This window comes from Chrysochloris asiatica, unplaced genomic scaffold (genome assembly GCF_000296735.1).
Source record: "Chrysochloris asiatica unplaced genomic scaffold, ChrAsi1.0 scaffold00260, whole genome shotgun sequence".
In the NCBI taxonomy this organism is placed as follows: domain Eukaryota; kingdom Metazoa; phylum Chordata; class Mammalia; order Afrosoricida; family Chrysochloridae; genus Chrysochloris; species Chrysochloris asiatica.
Window position 1 is genome coordinate 3,491,909 of NW_006408778.1, and position 11,248 is coordinate 3,503,156.

Consider the following 11,248-nt stretch of genomic DNA (forward strand, 5'->3'; position numbering starts at 1 on the left):
ACGGTTAAGTTCGAACCCACCAGCTGCTCCTTGGAAACCCTACACAGGGCCACTATGAGCTGGAACCAATTTGATAGCATTTAACAACAATAATAGACATCAGCTTCGATAAATTCCTAAAAATAATCTTCAGAGGTCAAATTCTTCTTTAAACTAGGAGGATACTGAAAGAAAGATAAAAGGCTCATTGCATTTCTATTTTAAAAACAAAAAACATAATATGGTTTGTTTAGGAAGCACTTTATTGATGCTCCAAGTTTAAGAATTTAAATTTTCAATGATGATAGAAAATTGACTTTCACATAGTCTCCCGCATAACCTTGCTCAGTTTCTGAATCTTGGACTTTGCAGACATATCGACATATTTCTCTCCAATGCGTACAATCATTCCACCCATGATTGAGGGATCAGTCTTAACCTCCAACTTCAACACCTGGCTTTGACTTAGGAAGCTTTGCAGGACCGTTTTTAATTCAGAAAGAGAGGCATTGTCTAAGGGAGTTGCAGTGGTAACTGTGCAAGGGACTTCTCCACAGTGGACACTCATGATGGTTGAAAAGGCAGAAATGACGCCTGGGGTGTTCAAGCGACCATTTTCAGCAAGTAAATTGATCAGATTGGATGTGAGGGAAGACAGTCTCTCTTTTGCTACGATGTCATTTATGCTTTTCACTTTAATGGAACGCTTGACATGGGGATTCAGAATAGCAAGAGCCACTTTCGGATCCTTCAGAAGTTGTGCTACTTTCACCAACTCCTTTTCTACTTGATCCAATTTATTCTGCTTAGATGCAGCAGAGAAAAGGGCAGTAGCATAACGACCATCAAAACCATATATTTGAATAGGTGGCCTCACAAGCTTGGCAAATGGCCTGACCACAGATGTACTGAAGCCCCGCACCTGGGAGAGCCTGGTCACTGCTGGGCCAGCCATCTTCTCCCCTCCATTGCCTTCTTGCCTGTATGGTTTCTGTTGAGAGATCTGAACTTAATCTGATTTGCTTACCTTTGTGTGTTACACTTCTGTTTTCCCTAGCTACTTTCAGGATTCTGCCCTTATCTTTAATTTTGGAGAGCTTGATTATTATCTGTCTTGGTGATTATCTTTTAGGTTCTATCCTTCCTGGGATTTGTTGAGCTTCTTGAATGCTTATCTTTTCACTTTTCAGAATGTTAGGAAAATTTTCTTCCAGAAGCTCTTCAACTATCTCCTCTGTGGACTTGTCTGATTCTTCCTGCTCCGGAATGCTGATAATTCTTTAGTTATTCGTCTTCATGTTGTCCAATAGGCATCCTAGGCATTCTTGAGATTTTTAAATCCTTTTTTTAATTTGCTCTTCTATCTTAGTATTGTTGAGAGATTTCTAGTGATAATCTAGATTATCTTCTAGATTGTCATTAGTTCTGGCTTCTATCTCTTCCATTCAACTCCTTTGCCCTTTCAGTGTATTGCCCATTTCTGATATTCTATTATTAATCGTTTGGACCTCTTTCTGTAGGTTTTGAATTGTTTCCAGTGCTGTATTTATCTTATTTGATTATTCCTGTAGCACTTTGAATGACTTCTTCCTTATTTTTCTCAACTCCATTGTATAGAGTTTTGATACATTTTATAATCGTTTTTCTGATTTCCTTCTCCAGCATTTCCAAAGTCTGTCCATCTTCCAGTATGGAGTGTAGGTCTACTTCCAGCTCATTTGCCTTAGTCACTTTATCTTGTCTCTGGACATGTGCTGATATGGTCATCTGTTTGTTTTTTGGGCATATTCAGGGGTTAGATCTGGCCTTAATACTTACATGGATGCGTATTCTGGTATTTTTTATGCTTTCTGATTGCCTCTAGGTAGATGTGATCAGGAGATGAACTTCCATTTTTACTCTTCTTCCTGAGAAATTTCAAGATGCCACTGTTTGTCGTTATGATGTAACTCAGGATTTAATTTTCAGCCTATTTCCTTTTTAGCCTGCCTGTCCTGCTCCACAGTCCCCGTTCAGGCCTTTTTCCTAGTTCAGGGCCGGCTCTGGCCGTTTGGTTTTAAGTGGAAACTGTGCCTTTAGATTTCAAGGAGATTTGTGCGCATGCATACTAGAACCCTCTGGGGTTGGGGTTGAGGTGTCCACTCGCTCATCACCCCCTCTAGTCCCCAGAATGGAGGTGCGCAGACAGTGAGAGACCAATGAACAGATACAAAAAAAAAAAAAAGAATGTCCATACCTTTATCTCCGTGGTTCTGTCAGGTGTCGTGGCTGCTCTGATCCTTCCCTTGCTGGGTCTTGCCCAAGATGGCTATGAGAGCAGCTGAGCACCTTGGATTAGAAAGCACTGGATTTCTTGCTTCTACTAAAAATTCCCCTGGCTGTAAGCCTTCCAACCTTCTAAATATTCCTTTATATGTGGTTGAGAGTTCTGGGACCATCCCTTGAGCCTTCTTGGTCTGGTATTCTGTGTTGTTGCTAACGGAGCTCCTCACTGCACTTCCATCGTGTCCGCCATCCTGTTTGTTCAACCCCTGTGTAAGTCTTTATGGGAGCAGATAACTTCTTCTTTCTCCCACTGAGCAGTTAGTTGACTTGAACTGCTGACCTTGTGTTTAGCAGCCCATTACCTAACCCACATGGTCTCCAGGGCTCCTTTGGTTTTTAGAGACTGTGGGAAAGAGACCGGTGCTAAGTCTGGACTTGACCTCAGGGCCGGTGCCAATGCCACTCACTGCTGCCTTGTAGATCTTGGAGCCTGGACGTCGGGAGCGACTAGGGCTGAAGATGGCCAATGAGGCTGCCGCCAAGAACCGGGCCAAGAAGCAGGAGGCCTTACGGAGAGTGACGGAGAACCTGGCCAGGTAAGGACTGGTCTGAGTGGGCCCCAGCCCTTGATGGTGGTCGTTCAGTCTGCAGAGTAGGTCTTGGGGCCCAGGGATCCTGTGATCCGGAGCATGACTGATGTGAATCAGGATGAATGGCTCCCCTCTGTCCCTCTGTTTCCAGTATCCTCCACATGGCCTGCTCGAGAGGCTCTTGTAACTAGGTGGTCCCACTGTGAGCTCCTTTTGTCTGTGGAGGCAGCTGGTGTCATTCTCCCTGAAGAGGTCTGGGTCCACCCAGCCCCCCCAGCTAAGGGCAGCACTGTGGCCTGACATTGGTCTGGTCTCATTGCTGTGTGCCAGACTCCACCACTGCCCTGCCTAGCATCTTCGTTCTCAACTCTTAATGACCCAAGGGGAGGCTGGGGTATCTGACCTGGCCTAATCTTACTGCCTTTCTTGTCCACTCCTCCACGCCAGCCTCACTCCCAAAGGCCTGAGCCCAGCCATGTCCCCAGCCTTGCAACGTCTTGTGAGCAGGACAGCTAGCAAGTACACAGACCGGGCCCTGCGGGCCAGCTACACTCCATCACCAGCGCACTCAACCCACCTCAAGACCCCAGCTGGGGGCCCCCAGACCCCCAGGAGCACACCAGCTCCGGGCTCTGCCACCCGCACTCCCCTCATCCAGGACCCAGCCTCCATCACGGACAACTTGCTGCAGCTGCCTGTCCGGCGCAAGGCCTCAGACTTCTTCTAGGGTATGCTCGGGGCCTCTTGCAGAGGACTCTGGTGTGCCTGGGACAGAGGCAGTTGCCTGTCAGTGGAAAGGTGCAGTGGTAAGGCCAGGCCCAGCCCAGGACACTCACATGCCACCTGGGATGTATTGGCACTGTTTTCTATTTAAACCCATCTACGCTGTCATTAAAGAGCAACTAGTAGAGTCTGGCAGGAATGCCCTTCTGTCCGCTGGGCACTGGATCCTGAACTGGCCATAGCACCTGAATTCAGGATGGTGGGACACCCAGGGGAGTCTGCTTTGGGATGACTGCTGGAGGAGCAGGGTGACAGGGCCTGTCCTGCCACCCTCTGCATGACCTTCGGTAACTCCTGGAATTGGCAACCTACCTCTGAACTGAGCTCACATTGTGGCCCTCCTCACTCCAGTTTCGCCATCTTCTGAGAGTGGGGTGGAAACCCTTGGAGGTTGTGCCACCAGAGAGTCTAGTCTAGAATTCTGAGCCAGGTCCATGGCCTTCCCACCTGGCCTGACCCTGCATGATTTTGTCAATGACCAGGACCTCGCCCTAGCATAGGGAACCTTTCCCAGGGCATCAGCCAGCACCTCTCCTGTGTCCTGGTGCATTCCACTGCACACCAGTGTCCCTAGCCTCTTCCCCTCCATGGCTACCCTGTAGTAGGAGCCCCCAGATACAGTAATGTGGATCTCAGTGTACAGAGACATGGGCAGGACTCCCGTTGGATCTGGGAGGGCTGAGTGCACCCTGGGTCAGCACTTGCCCTGAAGCATGAAGACATCAATGCCTGAGCCACAGGACACCTGCAGCCCCTGATCCTGGGCACCTCCTATGCAGCCAAGGTGGAAAGGGCTATGCCCTAGTAACAGAGCTGGTGGGGATCACAGATTGTGGGGGCTCTGGAACTCTGGAACCTTGGGAGTCCACTCAGGACTAGTGAGTACACCCAACCTGCACCTGGCTGTCTGCTTTGGGCTTCCTCTGCCAAGGCTTCCTCCATCTGTCCACTGCCTCCCATAAGTCTTCCTCAATGTCCTGTGAAGGCCAGCCTGACAGTTGCTGCCTGGGACAACACTGAACTGTGTTTCTGAGTGAGTTCCTGCACATTCCTGTTAGAGCTGAGACCCCAGTAGGCTCTGGACCACCAAGAGAGGTTGTACTGGAAGCTGCATCTGCTTAGGGGTCAGGAAGATACTGGTTCACTATAGGAAAGGGTTGTCTTGACTCCAGGAAGACCCTGGAAAGTGGGGAGGCAGAGGTGGGAGTAGACATGAATCAGATGGAGAAGGGAGCAGAACACTAAGAGCACTTGACTAGTATGGGCCATGTGCTGGTGTCTTGTGGCAAGCTCAGAAACTGACCTAGAGTGGGGTTAGACAGGAACAGTGAGAGGTTGGGGAGGGCAGTCAGGGTTAGGAGGTGAGTAAGACACTGTGAAGTGATCTTCAGAGGGTGTTTGATAGAGTCAGAGCAGGCTGCCTTACTTCTGAGGTGGTGGACTTCTCCCAACCCTGTAGGCAGTGGAAATGGGAATAGATCAGAGGGTGACTACTGTTGAATCACTGGACCTAGAAACCCTCCCATGGGCAGGCAGGGGCTGACTGAGTCCTAGAGAAAAAGATTCCTCATTGGGCACTGTTGCAACTTGTATATACTTTGTGATTTATTAGCTGGTCTGTAATTAACGTCTTTGCTACTGAGTGGAAGAAAGCTAATAGAACGTAATCAAAATAGTGGTTTAATTGACGTATTTTACTTGTTCTTGCACCTGTGCCTTCTTCAACGTCTACCTGGCTACTTAGTTTATGTGCGTGCCCACCACTCACCACGCCACCTGGGGGCCTCACCACTGCTAGATGCTTGCTTTCCCCACCTCAGCTCCAGAGGGGTAATGGTCTTTGGCTCTGGAGGTCTCGGCCAGCCTGTCCTCCATCCTGCTGTCCTCATTCTCGGGCACCACCAGCATCCGGTGCTGGTTTTTAGCTCCCAGTTTGTGGTCAGGTCGGTGGTCGGGCCGAGAGCCTGGTCGGGTGTCCAGTTTGCACTCGGCCCGGTACTTACCCTCTCCCTCCCTCTTGAAGGAACTGGAAGACATGGCTTTGGGCTTGGGGGGCTGCAGCCAGGTGTGGCTAAGGATCTCATCGATGTGCAGGCGCCGGTTGACATCTGGCTGCAGGATGCGGTAGATGAGGTCCTTGCACTCACTTGTCAGATTCTTGGAGCGAGGAAAATCCACACGGTGTTCCTTCTGGATGCGTAGCATCTTCTTGATGTCGGAGTCGTCATAGGGCATGGAGCCGCATACCATGATGTAGAGGATCACGCCCAGGCTCCAGATGTCATACACCTTGGGTTGGTAGGGGATGCCCTGCAGCACCTCAGGGGCCGCATATGCTGCCGACCCACAGAAGGTCTTGCTGAGGATGATACGGCCGCTTCCGTCCCGTAGGCAGCGCTTGGAAAAGCCGAAGTCCGACAGCTTGATGTTGAAGTCCTTGTCGAGGAGCAGGTTCTCGCACTTGAGGTCCCGGTGGACGACGTCCAGATCATGGCAGTACTTGACGGCTGACGAGAGCTGGCGGAACATTTTGCGTGCCACATCTTCATGCAGGGCTCCCCGGCATTTGATAAACTCAAGGAGGTCACCCTGGACCCCAAGCTCCATGACAATATAGATCCGCCCGTCGGAAGTCTCGAAGATTTCATAGGTCTTGATGATGGAGCGGTGGTTAACAGTTGCCAGGATATCCATCTCCCGGGGAAGGAACCTCTCCACGAAGTCAGTGGGTGTTTTCTTTCGATCGATGATCTTGACTGCCACATTGAACTTAAGGCGCTCAGAGTAGGCTGATTTGACTTTTGCATAGGAGCCCTTGCCCAGGTTGATGCCCACGATGTAACCCTTCTTCCTTAGGACCGCAGCATCGTCCATGGTGCCAGGAGCGGCTGGCGCCGCAGCTGCCCTCTACGTCCCCTCCCCACGTGGGCCAGCAGGCATTGTCCTCATTTACACTGTGGGGAGTGCTCTGGGTGGGCTGGGCTTGGCCTTGGAGGGGTGGAATGCTCAGCATTGTCCTGGGTGACTTCAGCATATGAAGTCATAAAGCCAGGCTGCTGGGAGTGGGAACAGGGGTGGGCTGAATGGTGTCCCTAGAACATGGAAAGCCAGGCCAGCCTGGGCAGAGTCCCTGCTGCCTGCCCTCAGGGAGGAAGCTGGCCTGCAGGACTGTGGTGACCCCTCCCGCTCCTTTGCCATTTCTTAACTGTGACTTTTCCTGCCTTCTGTGCTGGGCCTGAGGGGGCATGGCCAGTTTACATTCCTGGCTATGGGGGCTAATCCTCCATTGACCTTCATCCCATTAGGGGAGGTGGCCCTCAGCATCTCTGAAGAAACTCCCCTCAAAAGTTTGTTCTCCCAGCCAGTGATGCTTGGGAAGGACTGGTAGCTGCATCTACAGGCCTCATGACTGAGAGCAGCTCCAGGGTTGGGAGCAGCAGCTGCAGCTCCGTGGGATTGGGAGGCAGACAGATGGAGTCCTTGCTCTGGTGAGCGATGGGGTGTGAGTGGGTGGGAAGGTGGATAGGGTTTAAGGACACTGCAGTACCTAGCTGGGTGCACTGTGGCCCAGGGCAGGCAGAGTGTTCCAAGGGGTGGAGCTGGCTTAAGATTGGGCAGGGTTCTGGCCAGTCTTCAGAGGGTGTGGGGGTATCCCAATGGCTGTGTGAGAAGTGGAGGGCAAGGGGACTAGGGGCTGATTTGTGGAAGACGTTGTTCCTAGGTGACAGGCAGCTGGTACATGGGAGTAGCCATAGCCTCAGGTTGCATTTTAAAATGGACATTGGTAGTATATGTAGAGGATAAGGTTTTCAGCACTAACCTCCAATCGCCAAGAGGTTTATCAAGGCTGGACAGAGCTTCCTGGCTTGGTGGGTGGGTGGGTGGGGACTCCAGCAGGGCTTCAGTATGGGCAGTGGCACAGGAACCAATAATGGTGAGAACAAACACCTGGGTGAGGAGTGAGAGCCTGAACTCTTGTCACTCTGGGCCTTTGTGAAGAGTGAACCCCCCGCTAAGCACCAGGTGTCCTGTGATAGCACATGGCTTCCTCTCACGTTGCTCTTTGTACTGGAAACAGTTTGGGAAGCCTTTCCCAAAGCATGGACTTTGGCTTTGGAGCATCCTTGTGTGTCTTCTTAGGTATTTTGGAAGTCCAAGGTTTGCTCGTCATCTTTCTCAAGTACCCTGAGTACACATGTACAGCATAGCATGCTTGACCTCCTTGGCTCAAGGAGCCCTATCTGGCAGCCATGGCTGAAGTGCCCATACTGGTGTGCCAGATGCTGTGTTCCAGGTCTGCTTCTAGGTAGCTAGCTGACCAGGGTAGGTTCCTAAAGGAAGTGAAGCATGGAGGGACTTCCCTTGGGGCTGTGAAGAGGTAGGCATGCTGGTCAATGTCCTCTTGGCCAGAAGCACAGCTTTGAGGACCTGTCTGACATCTGGGGAACTTACTGTGTGTAAGAGTGGAAGAGTGCCAGGGGCAGGGCAGGCAAGATTGGATGCCAGGTGGGATTATCTGTTGAGGGTGCACTGGTGACCTGCTGTACAGCTCCTTCCCTTGTACCTTGGAGCTCTTCACCTCCATCTCCACTCTGAGCTCACTCTAGAGCATCCATTGTTCATGGTGTTTTCGTGCTATATACCTTTCTTGGGTGCCTTTTCAGCTTAAATGATAAGAACGTCATTCCTTTGAGTCTCCGAAGGGCAGAATGCAGATTAGCAGGCTAGACTTGAGAGCGTGTGGCACCCATGAGCCCCCTTCTGCCTCCCCATGCCCCCAAATGCACTTTCCATGGTGTCCCACTGTGTCGCCCTTTTTGGTTAACTGTATTGAATCTTCTCTCCCTTTTTAAACTTTTATTGAGAAGGTTTACAAAGCAGATCAGTTTCACATTGAACAATCATACACTGCTTCATTACAATGATTGCTATCCTCTCCGTGTACCAATAGTTAATAGTATTTACCTTGATTTACTTTAACTCTTGCACTCCTCCTTGTCTCCATCTTACGTTTATCTCCCTCTTGATGTATATTGCCTGCCCTGTCATCCATGTTAATATGTACCTTCCCTCTTGTGGTGGTGGTGGTGGTGGTGATGATGATGTGCTGTGGAGTCAGATCTGACTCATAGTGACCCTGTATAGGGTTTCCAAAGCTGTAAATCTTTATGGGAGCAGAAAGCCTCATCTTTCTCCCCAGGAACTGCTGGTAGTTTCGAACTGCTGACCTTGGGATTAGTCCGATTTGTAACCACTATGCTACCAGAGCTCCTTACCTTCCCTATAGCCTGTGAGTAATTTTCTCTCCCCCGTAACCATTATAGATTAGCAGGAAAACCCTTTCTAAACTCTTTACAACATTGGTCTCAAAAAATATTTGTCTCTCTGTGATTGACTAATTTCAACTCAGCACACTGTCCTTAAGGTTCATTCATGTTGTCAGCTGCTTAGCAGATTCATACTTAATTTTTCAACTTGCATTACGTTGTGTGTATGTATCAAAGTTTGTTTAACCATTCTTCCATTGATGGGTATTTAGGCTGTCTCCATCTTTATGGTGGGTCTTTTGTAGACAGTATGTTGAAGTATTCTGCTTTTTTTCCCCGCTCCATTCCTCTCTTTGTATCTTGAGTAGTGCACTTAGTTCATTTACATTCTGTGTAATTATAGATATGTGAGTTAATGCACTGGACTGCAAAGTCAGCTTGAACAGCATTGTTGGTGATTCAGGCTCACCAGTTGCTCCTTGGAAACCCTATACAGGGTCGTTGTGGGTTGGAACTGACTCGATGGCCCTTAGCAACAATGAATTGATTGCTGTCATTTGTTGTATGTTTTTTTGTGGTGCTGCTGGTACATTTTATTTGTGAGTTTTCTTTTTATTTTCATTTCTCTTGTGTTATTTTTTATGAAAATTAATTCAATTTTCCTGTTTCTTTGTTTTGATTTTCAGGTGTATTAATTTTCTTGAGGTTACCCTGTAATGTATTCATTTCCCCCCCTATTTTAAAGTCTGTTTTATCTTGAAATCTTGATTTCCTTGCCATTTGGGAATTCTACATCTACACACTATTCCCTCTTTTTATAATGTAGTTGAGTTCATTATAAATTGCTATCTCTGGTTCCCTATTTTTAGTCTTGTAGGTTTGTTTTACTTTAAATACATCTATATCTGGATTGATTTTTGGGAGGTGGTGTTATGTATGGTAATTACAGGTTGTTGTCTGCTGTTGTTGGTTCACAGTCTACAGAACATACTGTTTATCAGGAAACGTCCTAAATTTGCCATTGTACTTATGGACAGTTTTGCTGAGTATATAATTCTGGTTGGCAGTTTTTTCTTTCAGAGTTTAGTATATGTCATCCCATTATTTTCCTGTCTACGCGATTTCTGCTTAGAAATCAGAATTTAGTCTTATTAGTTCTCCTTTGTAGGTAACTTTTCACTTTTCTTGAGCTATGCTCAGGATTCTTTCCTTGTCTTTGCTTTTGGAGAGTTAGCTATCATATATCTTGGTACTTTTCTTTTTGTGCCTATCCTGTTTGGGGTTCTTTCAACTTCCTGAATGGTTATCTTTTTGTTTTTCATGATGTTAGGGAAGTGTTTTTGAAACACCTCTTTGACAATTGTCTCTTCCTGTTCTGGAATTCCAATCACCCGTAAGTTATTCCTCTTTGGGGTATCCCACATAACTCTTAGGCTGTCTTCAGATTTTTTCATTCTTTTTTCTGATTGTTCTTCTAGCATATTAGTATTGAGAGATTTAACTTCAGGTTCACTAATTCAGGGTTCCATTGCTTCATATCTACTCCTTTGCTCTTTCAATATAGTGTCCATTTCTCAGATGTTAGGATTCGTTTTCTTTTTTTAATGTTTTATTGTGAATTATATGATAGTTTACATGAGAGAGCTTTAGTTTATCGTATATCATCTCATTGCCATGGTTCCAATCCCCTGCATGCATCATCAGCCAACTAAAAGGTATATCCTAGAAACCTGCCCCCTACAGTTCCCCCTCCCTCTCCCTCCCTCCCCCCCCAGTTTTCGGCCCACAGTCCCTTTCCCTCTCTGGATCCAAAGTCCCCAGCCACTTCATCACTCCATGTCATCGTCTCCGTCTCCATCTCAGGCATCTGTTTCTCTGGGTAGGGTCCCGCTCTCGGCTCTTCTCTGTTGATGGTCCCAGAGACCTCTGCTCCTAGCCTGGAGAATTAATCACTCCCTTCCTTGTTACAAAACGTCTACCTTTGCATTTCCAACCCTCACAATCCGTCCTGATAAGCATTATTCGCTACAGTATCACACGAGTTACCCATCTGTATTTCTTTTCATCAGCTCCGCCCAGACAGATTGAATTGTACCCACTGGAGATTCTGCCTTCCTCCATGCTCCCTAGCACTAGGTTCCCTCTTGAAAACTTGTAAGCCAGACACTTCTTGCCTTTGTAGTCCCCCCCTCCCCATTTGAGTATCCAATGTCCAAGTTGCCCATCTCTGTCCACTCTGTGTGTGGAGGGGGTGGGAATATTTCTTGCTGTAAGGATTTGTTCCTTCTTTTGAGTTGCTGCTCCATAGGTGTAGGTCAAGTTCATCAGATTGTAACAGCTCACTCTTTTTTTATTTTCCCCCCT

The 11,248-nt window shown here is 48.1% G+C and overlaps 2 protein-coding genes and 1 pseudogene across 2 annotated transcripts in view; 1 reads left to right on the forward strand and 2 right to left on the reverse strand.

Moving 5' to 3' along the window:
* Positions 1 to 3,561, forward strand: part of DGCR14 (DiGeorge syndrome critical region gene 14) — a 34,822-nt gene extending 31,261 nt beyond the window's left edge. Inside the window, exons 9-10 of the mRNA XM_006874050.1 lie at positions 2,725 to 2,840; positions 3,282 to 3,561. Coding sequence (XP_006874112.1) covers positions 2,725 to 2,840; positions 3,282 to 3,561 — 396 coding nt within the window. The remainder of the gene's footprint in view (positions 1 to 2,724; positions 2,841 to 3,281) is intronic.
* LOC102838913 lies at positions 299 to 934 on the reverse strand (annotated as a pseudogene).
* Positions 3,562 to 5,280: 1,719 nt separating the features above from the next.
* Positions 5,281 to 6,601, reverse strand: TSSK2 (testis-specific serine kinase 2). The gene has a single exon (XM_006874051.1). It carries the CDS (start codon positions 6,489 to 6,491, stop codon positions 5,412 to 5,414), a length of 1,080 nt encoding a protein of 359 aa, XP_006874113.1. The 5' UTR covers positions 6,492 to 6,601; the 3' UTR covers positions 5,281 to 5,411.
* Between the last annotated feature and the right edge of the window lie 4,647 nt (positions 6,602 to 11,248).